This window comes from Phragmites australis, chromosome 15 (genome assembly GCF_958298935.1).
Source record: "Phragmites australis chromosome 15, lpPhrAust1.1, whole genome shotgun sequence".
NCBI lineage: Eukaryota > Viridiplantae > Streptophyta > Magnoliopsida > Poales > Poaceae > Phragmites > Phragmites australis.
In genome coordinates, this window is record NC_084935.1 from 5194359 (window position 1) to 5207612 (window position 13254).

The 13254-nt window shown below is 48.1% G+C and overlaps 1 protein-coding gene across 1 annotated transcript; it reads left to right on the forward strand.

The window, feature by feature from the left end:
• Positions 1-5913: 5913 nt before the first annotated feature.
• LOC133893261 (BTB/POZ domain-containing protein At3g49900-like) lies at positions 5914-10716 on the forward strand. Its single transcript, XM_062334243.1, has 4 exons — positions 5914-6263; positions 6415-6487; positions 8301-8819; positions 9619-10716. Exons 1-4 carry the CDS (start codon positions 6040-6042, stop codon positions 10405-10407), a joined length of 1605 nt encoding a protein of 534 aa, XP_062190227.1. The 5' UTR covers positions 5914-6039; the 3' UTR covers positions 10408-10716.
• The last annotated feature ends 2538 nt before the right edge of the window (positions 10717-13254 follow it).

A 13254-nucleotide genomic window follows, 5' to 3' on the forward strand; every position in this document is an offset into this window, starting at 1 on the left:
CAAATTATCTTCTTCGTGTCATAGACGGTCTTGGCATTTTGTTCCCCTCTGGCAGTATGTCCTTTAGTAGATGCAACAATGCTTTGAAACTCCTATTAGACCAACTATGGGTTGCCTTCAATTGCAGAAGCATAAGCACCGCAAATAGCAACGTGTATTTCTCCTTATAGCCAGGATAAAATGGTGTCTTCGAGTCTCGCAATAGTTTCTAAAATTTGACAAACTCACCATCACTATATTCGTCGTGCCCCTTAGCATCGCGTACTATTTGGCCCACATTCTCCACCAAATCTACGTAGTCATCATTGAATCACAATATATTTGTGTCCTTGAGATAATGATCCATATCACCAGCTGGAGGGAGTACTTGATCCATACTGCCGTCCAGGAGGACCTGATCCATTTCCCCTTCGTTATGGCCTTCCTCATCGTGTTTGTTCCAAATGTGATACCTCTCTTTGAATCTGAGCAGTCGATGGGACACTGTTTGATGGTGCGGCTCGGCGCAGAAATAGCCCTAAACATCACTCATTAGTGACGGCTGATAAGGACACCTACCACTAATGAGTGAGACATTAGTGATGGGTTTCCTCATAACTTGTCACTAATGAGTTGAGCCGCCCAAGGCTATATTTAGTGACGTGTGCTCTCTCTACCCGTTACTACTATCTTTAGTGATAGGTTGTTCTCAAATCGTCACTAATGACCCCTATTAGTGATGGGTCTTGGTCGAGTTCCAACCCAGACCATACATTAGTGACGCATTGTCACTGGAACCATCACTAATAGTACATTAGTGACGTGCTTTGGTCGGCCATCACTAATGATGGTTTCTTACGTAGTGATGGCGAACATATCGCCTCCATCTTCAAACTCTCAACCCTTATTGCTAGTGCCTCTTGAAATAGCTCACTCAATGATAGAAATTTCATCATCCAGAGAGGGGAATGAAGATAACTCGAAAGATAACTCGAATGATGATACCATAGCTAGTGCCTTGCAAGAAGAGTATGATGTTGAGGCTGACAACAACCTCAACATCGACAAGGCCATCGATGGGATAGTCCACGAAGATGAAGAAGATGGTGAAGATGAGGCGCAGAGCATGAAAGTGTGAAGCACAATGGGTGGATGATGGAGTTTAGTTTTGCTATGCAGAGCCGATGGCAGTTGGGCAAGAAGATGAAACTGAAGGAATACTATTGTTAAAACAATCGCCTTGACTCTCGAGTTTTGAGACTTGGTTGTTGGAATTCACAACTTGATTATGTCGATGCTCGGCCGTCTTGTCGAGCTTTGCATAGATGGTGGAACCAAAGTTGCTGAAGAACCCGCCATATGAAAAAACAGATCGTGGAGGCATGATGCGAGTAGTCGATGATGATACAATTACAATCCCCATAGACAGTGCCAACTATCAAAGATTAGTAAATCTATCTAAGAAAATATTTATAAGAAGTGGGGATACCTGGCCTCCAACTACTCGTATCATAGTTCATGCACTCATTTGGGCAATAGCCTTATGTATGCATGTTGTTGCTTTTGCCTTTTATTATCTCAGAAACCACATATTACAATTGGGGGGGGGGGGGTTCTAGATCTATTCCTAGGTTACTCAGCATTCTTCCGTATTTTGGATCTTGCTCAGGGTTGTGTTGTCGGGTCTCGTGGATTACGTGTTAGATTACGTGCTGCACCAATCTTCTTAAGGCAATCTCTCATATGAGCGAGAGTTGTCTTGAGTATGTTCGTCTTTCAAATAAGAAAAAAGATCTTAATTAGGGTGGCCAATCTATGAGTTATATAGCTATGTCGTAATGATATTACGTTTGACAAAAGACTATAACATCTTTTATACTAGCAAACTTCAATGGTACTTACTGGTTGAGATATTGGAGATTGCTACAAAAGGTGGAAGATGCCAACAAAGCATGACAAGCATAGGAGGTGGTCGCTATGGACGTTTCCCCAACAATGGGTGGATATTTAGCAATAAACTTTATGTTAGACGATATGTCATATATCATTTGGTCTATTATTTGCTTTATTTGAATTTTTAGCTTCGTGCTGATATGATATACTAATGAACCATACTATGTGTACCTTCGATGTAGAGGCCTAAACAAGTTTCTATTTTTTTTTAAAAAAAAAAAACTAGGTATCAACGTGGCATCAACAAGAATGCTAGAAAGGGGATGACACACACAAGTTGCCTCCAATTCTTACTGCTTTGCAACTCGTGTATCTGTTAGATATATGGGCCTAGCCCAATATATTTAAGAAGAGTTACAAATTAATCTTAAAGGCCCAACTAAATAGAGGTGAGGTGTATCTTTTAGTCATATATTACTAGTGGAGATGAAGCGAGATTAACTTAAAATGAATTATCTCCTACATCCACTTAGCATGTGTAGATGAGAGGACTAGAAGAACATGTGCGCGCGCTTGCTCGCCTCGTCGGACCGTGGCCGTGGCGGGGCCAGGGGCGAAGTACACAAGTGCACGACACATGCGTGAATGGTCTGTCGAAATCGGGTCCAGTAGCTTGCACAGGTGCGACCTACTTTTACAGTTTTATTCTTTTGCTATGTTGGCAAACAAATATATATGGAAATCGTGTCGGTTAAGAATCCGATTATGGCACGTCTTAATCACGTAATTCTCTCTCTATATATCTATCGGTCGCCAACACAATACACACAATTAGGGTTTTACCTATTTTCTCTCTGCTGTGTCACCATAAGTAGTTTACTCCATCCTAATATGCCGAAGTGCACTGATGAACAGGTCTCTGGAACCCGTCACTCTTAAAATCCTGTACCAGGAGAGGATGAATATGATTTTTACGAAGTGCTCAGCGTGATTGCTCATATCTACTTCCTCTACATCATTATGATGTGCTTCATCTACATCCTCTTTCGTTAGTCTGATGTATCGCTATCACAGGGACTTATGCATCTCACGAAGCCGTTAGGTCACATTCACTATGACCGTTCATGTTCATCATACATATTCTGCTGCTTTCGTACTGGATTATATTATTAAGATATATATATGTAGAATAGACTCTTAAAGTAAATTTGAAAGTACGCATGTTTTCAACAGTTTCGTCGCATGCATGCAAGGTCAGCTCTCGCATCAACCAACCATTGTCATCAAAAAAATTCAAAAAGTTATCTGATCACCGAAGGTACCGACTCCATGCAAGTAAAATGCAAACGGAATCGCTGATGCCAGGATCCTATTTTTACTGAAGAACATGTTCCATGCACTATGCGCACTGTTCCCGCGTCAACTCTCCTATGGTTTATGCTCTCTGTTGCTATTTACTCCTCTGCGTGCCCTTGGTTGTAGCGTGACAGGGCGATCGACTTCATTGCTGCAGAGGATGTACATGTTTCTTTTTTAAGTACACGTGGCACACGCACACGAACTCACGTATGAACACCACACTATCGTCGACACACTTATGTAGTGTATAACGTGAGCACATACTTTAATCATTTAATACACCCATATATATATATATATATTATTTCTTTTAAAATTTAATCTAAAAATAACAGTATATGTGTCGAGTCTAAAACTCAAACTCGAGTGAACAAGTTCCATCACAAGAACCCTATACACATCTTAAGTGGTTACATCTTAGCACATGTCTAAAGAAGATTTGAGTATAAACTGCGGACACATATTTTAACCATATTTTAATTACTTAACATACTCACATGTACATATATTATTTCTCTCATGATTTAATTAAAAAAATATAAGTCCCTATGCCAAATCTAGAACTTAAATAAATGAGTCTCATAAAAAACCGTAACCAACTGAGTTATATGTACATGCTTATTCGTGTTAGGGATTTGCTGCAGCTAAATTTCTTCTCGAAAGACCCCACAACAGTACAATGTTCATGTTCTTCCCAGCCTGACAAGGCTACAATGCTCGTAACGAAGTCGTGACAGACGTTTAAAAAAAGTTCGTTTTCTCTTGTTTCTTTTGGCAGTTTCTCGAAGTATAAAAGCTGCAAGAAGGAAACCGGGAATTTCTGCAGAAACTAAATTAGAAAATTGATGAGCACGAACCGTGAAAAGTCAAAACACCCTTTACTGGCATTGCTGGACGAAGAGGCGTTGTTTGAACAAAAATTACCGTAGATGCATGCCAAACTTTGCTTGCTAAGCACTCGCCGTACGTAGTTTTGCAGCAACCCTTTTCGTTCTTCACGTTAATTTCCTGGTGCTGACAAGCCACGTGCTCAGTAAAATGTTTAAATGGAGCATGCATGGGTTAATTCGAGGTACGACACTGTTGATATGGTCTAAGCATGGTACGGCACGATGGCTAACGGGCTAAGCCGACACGACACGACGACTTGAATCGTGCCTAGGCCGGAGCCGCGGCATGACGGGCCGGCACGGTACGGTCTGTTTAACTGTTTATATTTTTTAGTATTTTATATAATTTATTTAGATTTAATATCATATAGGATATGAGGTACAATGGTAGTGTGTTTGACTCTCAAGTAGAAGGTTGGATGTTTGATTCCGAGTGAAAGCAAATTTTTATGAATTTTTCAATTTTTCGCGGGTTGATGGACTGACAGATAAAAAAAAGTCATCAGATCTATCTTGCCACGGACCGGCACGGCACGGCTCGATCTTAAATGGATCATGCCTAGGCTAGAATCGAGACACGAGGACCGGCATGGTATAATCTGTTTAGCTAACGAATCTAAATAGGTTGTGCCTAAATGGATCTACCTCAGTAGAACCGTATCGTGCCGGATCGGACAGTACATTTGGCTATCTATAGTGCCCGGTTTATGTGTAAAACGAAGGCCCATGAGACAAAATTAAACCCCCTAACCTTACAGCCTCAAAGTAAACGGAAGCTTCTACCTAGAAGCGAAATTCGAAGATGAGCTAATTGCATCCTTCAAATCAATCTAGCACAAAATACTTTGATGGATTGGCATTTCCAGTGGACGGATTAGACGTTATTTCCCGTCTGCAAGGAAGGATTCGCACAAGAACGAACTAAGTCAAAATAATTAATTAATTAATTAAGTTGAATTAGAATAGATTTATGATCGCTTCACGCTTGTCTAGATGGAAACTAACGTTTACAGTCCTAAAAGATCCAAGAGAATTTTGGAAGAAACCATTCCTATGAAATTCTTGCATTTTGGACTAGTTCAGAATCCGAACCATTGATACCAGCCAATCCTGTCCCCTCCGAAGTTCAAAACATACCAGCAGCACCTAAGAGCTACTTAACTCGACTTGTTATAAGCTTGAGCTTGGTTCGAGACTCTAACAAACCAAGTTTAAATCTAGTCACAAGCTCACGAGTCTGTTGAACTCGAGCTCGAATAGTTCATCAAAAGTTCAGCTAACTTCAACTATTTTCCGTTAAGACAAAATCAGTACTCATTCACTTTAACTAAGTTTTTTTAACCCCATCATTTAATCCAAAGTTCAACCACCTAACCTTAAAGCTATATAACTACATATACATATGACTCATAAATAAAATTATAAAAAAAGTTCAAGACTCACGAGCTACTCGATTCGCTCTAGTCTCGATTCGAGCTCGGCTCCCGATACTTAACAAGCCAAACTTAAGTCTAGTTATATGCTCGATCAGATGTTAATTCAGATCGAACTAATCACTGTAGTCTTGATTCGAGCTCGGTTTCAGATACTAACAAGCAAAGCTCAAGTTGAGTTATAGATTTGATCCGAAATTCAAATCCAAGCTTAAAACAACATGTTCGCTCGGGCTCAGCTTGTTGACAGCACTGGCAGCACAGTAGCAGGCTGGCAGCCTCCGCCCTTGGAGGTCGCAGGACAGGGAGGAGAAAGGAGATGGGGGTGCCACCACATTTGTCCTCCACATGCATGCATTCAATGCCGCTCCAATTTAACACCCCCCTGATGGCATCGCCGGGTACTACCCTACCACAAGCGCAGCAGCAGCCGCTCCAGAGGAGCAGACAGGGGAAGAGAGAGAGAGAGAGGAGGAGGAGCAGGCATGGAGATGAGCAGAGGGTGGCAAGAGCTCGGCGTCGTGGACACCATCTACGAGGACGACCACGAGGATGATGGTGAGGAGGAGGAGGAGGAGGAGCGCTTCGACTCGCCCACCATGTCGTCGTCGGCCACGTCGCGCTCGTGCTCGCCGACGGAGTTGGAGGCATCGGCGGCGGCGGCGCACTCGTCCCTGCCGCCGGCGCTCAGGCGCGCCGTGCAAGCGTGGTACGTGCCAGTGCGTATGGGGGCGGTTTTCGCGTGCGCCGGGTGCTCGGATTCCGGGCGATCGATGGATTGGGGTTGGGGCGGTGAAATTCGGCGTCTGAGTTATAGAGAACTGACTGATCGTGTCCTTGGAATGCATGGATCCGTGCAGGTGGCGGGCGAACGGATCGCGCAAGCCGGACGTGATCGTTCGTGTCCAGGAGCATCGCCTCCCCCTGCACAGGGTAAGATCCTTTCCTTCTCGAAGGACCCCACTGACTACAGATGAAAACCCAGTCTTCTCTTAACATCCGTGGTGATAATTTAGCTCAAAGTTTTCTCTGGTGTGGTGCCATCTTGATCAATTTTTCTTCTCTTTTGAGAGGCATCTTGATAAAAACTCACCAACATGGCAACGGCACCAACTTTTCTGTTCCGCGCTGCGTTCGTAATTCCTGCCGGTTCTTCCGCCCTTCTTTATGATAGATGGTGCTGCAGCTGCATGTCTTCCGTTAGAAGAACAAAATTTTATATTCATGGCGAATTAACTCGTGAAAATTCAACCATCTCGGCACACGTCTCCTGTGACACCAAGAAACGAGTAACTCGCATCAGTTGCTGTGCGTCTTCCCTGCACCAGGAGACAGCGCCCCATATATTCATTGCAGCCACTGCCTGCTAAAATGCATTGGCTCTGCTTGCCAATTTCATCTCTGTGGTGACGCACGGAGCAGCAAGACCTCCGCGTAAACCCAGAGAATGGCCTGCAGATGTTGGAAGCTGTAGTGTACTGTAGTAGTTGAGTTTGGTTGAGCTTAAATTTGAGCCAAGAACGGGAGTGCCCCATCGAAGGCCAAGTACTTCTTTCCCTTTTCTCTGTTCTGCCTCACGAGGAACAGCTCCCAACAATGGCGTCCGAAGAGGCAATAATTGTTGACGTGTCTGTAGCACATTTACTACTACGTCTCCGCCTTGGTTCGCGTACCGGCACGGAGGAATCGGAACTTTCGGACGACTCTTTTAGTAACTGTCACAGGACTTACGGTCTCGGCAAGTTAATCACGCATGGCCATTGATACTGTTCTAGTAGTGCTGCTCCTGCATTCCTGCGTCGTTTTTACCTGCAGCGTCGATGATTCGAACTGGAATTTAAGATGGGAGTAGTAGAGTAGAATAGTAGATTGAGATCTAACGATTCGGTTTTTGGTCCCTCCGTGGCATGTGCTAGTCAGTTTGGCTCTTGAATTCTAGGTAGATGTACAGGTGATCTTGCCGGGATTCGAATACGGGCGTATGGATTGGGACCAGATCGTGGTGTCGACGTACTCCTACTTAAGTGTTGGCCATTGCATTCATAGATGGACATATCACATTTCGAATTGGAGCCACTCGCTGGGTCTGAAGCTCTGAACGTAGTGGCTTTTCTGCAGCCGGGATGGGCATCGTCCCCTCTTCTTTTCTTCTCTGAACAAAACCGAAAATGCTGTTAAGTAGGAGTACTTGTAGTCTGAAGCGCTCCTTAATTCAGAAGACTGGAATGCGTCTGCAATCCAGTTTAGTGAACAATTAACGCAAATAGTACGACACAGAAACCCATTGCTTTCTTGTTCTTCTTCAGCAATTTGCAGAATCGCAGTAGTTTGGACAGAGCAACTTGCAAGTTGCGTGCTATCACAACCTTGACAGACGCTACTGAAACTGTTTTGTCATGTGCAGTGCTAAATAATCAAGATCCAGCTCCTGGCCCTGGAACCTTTAATCATTCGCCAGATCAGATGGTCTAGCTCCATCCTGAATGCAAAGACTTTAGCTCAGACCAAGTTAAAATCTGACGGTACCTGACGTACGGTCGTACACTCATTGTTTGTGTCTTTCCTGCCAGTGTCGAAAGATTGACGTGACAAGAGCATGTTTCGAGCGCTGGAATTATGCAGGAAACAGCTCAATTCACATAGGAATCACGAATTATGCAGCAAAAGCAATCGATACGTTCTTGCTTTGTGAAGTGAATCTTTTACCGTCCAGTTTTGCAAATTTTTAACTACTCTTTGTTCACAGGACGTGATCACGACGCAGAGCAGCTACCTGAGGCGGCAGCTGTCGGAGTCCAGCGACGTCGCGGTCGCGCTACCGGCGGGCCTCACGTTCGACGCGTTCGTCCACGCCATCGCGTACTGCTACGGCGCCGACGTGACGCTGTCACCGGCGAGCGTCGCGGCAGCGTGGGCGGCAGCGGGCTGGCTGGAGCTGGGGTCCGAGGACGAGGGGCTTGCCCGCGATGCCGAGGACTACTTCTTCCAGGAGGTGGCCACGGACCACGGCCGCGCCGCGGAGGTGCTGCGGTCGTGCACGGCGTTCCTGGGCGGCGAGGCGGCCGAGCCGGCCGCGGCGCTGCTCGTCCGGTGCCTGGAGGTGCTCGCTGCGTCCGGCTGCGGCGCCGGAGGTGCAGGCGGCGGGTGGCTCGAGGACGTGGCCGCGCTGCCCGTGGAGGAGTTCCTGGTGGCCGTGGAGGCCATGCACGCGCGGTTCCCGCACGACCACGACATCATGTACAGCGTCGTGGATCAATACCTGCAGGTACGTACGTAAGCCGAGCTTGCTTTCGGGTCTGTTTGGTTTGATGCCCACGAGAGTCGAGCTCGCCTTTACCAAAATTTGGCAAATTTCGATCAAATTAAGCCATCGCTTATTCTGATGCCAAAATTTTGGTTGGACCCGGATCTACCGCTGTCCTGTTACATTCGCCGATTGCCTGGTCCGAGGAGCTAAATGAGTGGAATACACTGCAATGGCAGAGCTATTGAGCTGGTTGGTTTGGGAAGCACAATCTGGTGATGGGATGCCATTGATGACTGCTAAGTATGACACATCATGAACCCTCGTAGAGCGCAATGTAGAATCTAGTCCCCTTGCTTACAGTAGAAGCAGTTTACTACAGCAGAAAGCCAGAAAACTTTATGCCGAAGCAAATCTCAGATGCTTCGCGTTGAGTATCTGTTAAGAAAAGTCATGGAAGTTCAGCTTTAAGAAATGCGCTTGTGCTTTGAAGTTTACACATCACAGAGCAGAGTTTGGCTGCCTTGAATTTAGCACCAGTCTGATATACTACTCGGTACCAAGCAGTTTAGTTCAGAGTATTTAGACTGCCATTGCAAGCAATCACCTTTGACTTGGATGGTAATGGTCCAAAATGTAGCGGCGAGATAGTAAATGGGAAATGCATTGAATTTTCACTGTAGATTTCGCTCTACAATGCTGAATTTTGTGTCTGAATCTTTGATTATTTTGCACCCTCACATAACTAAGAAGTTGATTTCACACTGAGTTACTAATTTGTCTGTGATTGACGTTGCAAAATGCACGGGTGTGTATGCAGAACCACAAGGGGAAGCTGACAGAGGAGGAGAAGAGCCGGCTGTGCTACAATGTGAACTGCACCAAGCTGTCGCAGAACCTCTTCTTGCACCTCGTCCAGAACCCGCGCCTCCCGCTCCGCTTCGTCGTGCAGGCCATGCTCGTCGAGCAGCTCCACTCCCATCACTCCATGCTTCTCCACCACCACGACGCCACCGGGCCGCCTCCGCCGCCCACGATCCTCAAGAGCTCCCTCTCCGGCGCCTTCGGCGGCGTTGCAGGGGTTGCGGACGCCGCCAGCTTGACGCTCGGCGACATCCTCCAGCGCGACGCCGTGGTGCGCCAGTCCGCGCACATCCGCGCGTCCATGCAGGCCACCAGCCACCGCATCGAGACCCTCGAGCGCGAGCTCGCCGGCCTCCGTACCCACTTGCGCCGCTCCGAGCAGCAGCAGCAAACCGCGGCCGCGATCGACCGCGCCTCAGGCAAGTCCGCCAGCTTCCGGATCCCACGCAGCCGGCTCTGGGACGGCGAGGACCTCGCGCCCGTCGCCCCCTCAGGGCGCAGCACTGTCAAGGACGACAACGCGAGGAGCTTCAAGTCACGGCTGGTGCACGGGTTCAAGAACCTGTTCGGCCGGAGGCCAGGGACCGCGGGCGCGCCGTCCGCGTGCGGCAAGGACGCCCGTACCCGCGGCGTGGGCGAGAAAGGCGCCGCTAACAATGCGCCGGAGCTGGAGATCGACGCCGACGAGGTGGTATGCATGGAGGAGAGGTGGCGGCCTCACCGGAAAAATCACTACATTGTGTGACCGCCGGATACACAGCGACCAGCGTCGATCAGTGCGTCGCGTGCACGGCAAACGGCAATACATACATGCATGCACGTTTGTTGGGCGGAGAGTGGAGACTGGTATCGAATCGTCACTATTTTTCACACGGCCATATGATATCGTCGATGCTTTGTTACTCTGCATGTACGTACATTGTCTTTTCTCCCTTTTGATCGATGCTTAGATGCGATCCGTTGGAGGCAGGGGCGAAATATTGGAGGGGTTTTCATTTTCTTTCTCCTCCTCTTTGTCGTTTTCTTCCTCCTCCGCCTCTTTCTTCCAATGGCGTCCCAGCCAGTAGAAGGGGCTTGAGCTACTCAGGCTTCATGTGGATCCGCCGTTCCGCCCCTTCGGGGAGGGGGGGTGGGCTGTGGGACTGGGAGACCTGAATCACAGATGTTGCTCTGCATGCATCGGCGTTTGTGAACACCAAGGCCCGTATTAGAACATTTTCCATGGAGTGCTTTTGGGTGCTTGACGATCACAATGACCCACCGGCAATTTTGTTCAGGGTACTTGTTGGGCAAAACTCACCCAAATTCGAACTTCCATGGTGCATGTCGAGTTCCATGTATGCATTCTTGTTTTAATTGCACCAACCAAATACTCAACAAAGTCAGGATCTTTGGCTTTGATTCCATGTTGATTGATGAGTCTCGAGAATTATTCGGCCAAAAAGATTAGTTTGTTCTGTTCATACTTTCAACTGTCACCCATCTTGAAATTCAAAACAAAACTTACCTCCACGCTTCATCTCTAGTTATGCATTGATTCCCTGCCAAATAAGTACCAATCCAAAGTGTTAGTAAATACTAGCAAAATTACATAGAGTGTGTTTGATTCGAGGGATATCTATACTCCTATATAATACAAGAGTCGTGGCAGATTTGATCGATCTTTACTGTCTATTCAAGTTGATCAAATAGTTATTTTGTAAAATTGGACATCGTTACTCATTTTAAAAGTATATTTAATCTCTTATTATTTGATTTTTATACCTAGACGTCCAATATTTGACTTTCGTAGATTAAAAAAATTTAATCTCCTATTATTTATCTTTTATATCTAAACGTCTAATATGTGCCTTCCATATATTCCAGACTCGGCCAAATGAGCCACCCGGCACGGCAAGGCACGACCCGGTTGGCCCGGCTAACTAACCGAGCCATGCCGTGTCGACCCACGTGCTGGAGGCGCGGCCCACAACACGGTCCGTGAAGCACAGTGACGTGCCAGGCCAGCTCGAGCACACCCACAACACGCTGTGCCGTGCCGAGTGCGGGGGCATGACGGCGGGGGCGTGGCGGCAGCACAACAGCTAGGGCGCGATGACGCCAGCCAGTGGGAGATAGCCGGGCCAGGCCATGCCGGCACGACATGTCGCGATGTCGGCCCATGTCGGTGAATCAGGAACCAGGGGTCCCCGAATCCCAAGGCTATGCCAGCAGTCCGCCACGTGGCACCTTCCCGCGGGGGTCACCTCCGCAAGGTACGAAAAGACTAAATCCCGGGAGAGGGCGCTCGGGACCACAAGCAATGGTCCCCGAGTACCCGGGTTCCCCGATGATCTACGAAGACCAAGTGACCGGGAAGAGAGTGATCGGGGTCACCGACAGTGACCCCCGAGCACCTAAGTCCCCCGACGATCAGGAAAGCCGAGTACCGGGAAGGGTGTGCTCGGGGCTGTGAACAGTGGCCCCTGAGCACCCGAGTACCCCGAGGACCCAAGGAAGGTAGTTCCGGGAGAGAGTGCTCGGGGCTGCGAACAGTGGCCCCCGAGCACTCGGTTCCCCGAGGATCCGAACAGTCAATTCTGAGAGAGAGTGCTCGTGAACGTGAACAGTGGCCCCCGAGCACTCGGTTCCCGGAGGACCAAGAGAGGGCGTTTCCAGGAGAGAGTGCTCGGGAAGGTGAACGGTGACCCCCGAGCACTCGGTTCCCCGACGGCCCAAGAAGTCCTTCGTCGGTGGCCCTCACAGGGGTCTAGCGGTGAGGTGTCAGCCTGTGAAAGGCCCGATGCCGCATTTAAGAGCGTGCGTGGCCTGTCACCTCCAACTGCTCCTGCTACGCTCGGTGTCAGTCCCTGCCACATTCTGGCAGAAGGGCATGGGGACATTTAATGCACGAGTCCCATCCCGCATCATCTGGCGCCTTAGGATAGCATCGCGAGGCCCGACGCGCCCCGTCTGCCGCCCTGCTGTGGCAGGCGTACAAGACCGAACGGGCACGCCGAGCCGCACTGCGGCTGCCCGGTGGGCCCTCTCCACGGCGCCCGTTGCCAGCGCCATGATGACGATCGAAGACCGGGCGGGGGCGCGTTTTCAACCCCCCGTCACTTCGCGCAGAGGCCATGATGACCGTCTTTCCATTTATGGTGCCTTGGAACTCGTGCCCTCCCTTTCGGGGCACGCTACCGCCGGCGGGTATTTAAGGAAGCCGGCGGGCACAGACAAAGACAGTCGAATCTGAGTTGAAAGAGAAGAACAGAGGGCGCTCGAACTCTTAGACTCTTGCTCAGAAACCGAAGAACATTTCGTACAAGCATAGAAGCCGAAGAACAAGGAGCCCAACGTTCTAGGATAGACAGACATTCTTGTAACCAGTACATTCCTGAGAGACATTCTCAGGGTATTTATAGCATCCATACAGGAGTAGGGTATTACGCTCAGTGCGGCCCGAACCTGTCTAAAAATCCCTCCAGTGCATTTACTGTGTTCTGCATTAGATCATTCCACACCACCTACCATTGCATTCATATCCATTTATTTCTCCAGCAAACATATTCAGAATCATCCCCCAGTCGAATCTCAAAAAAGGGTCCCTCAG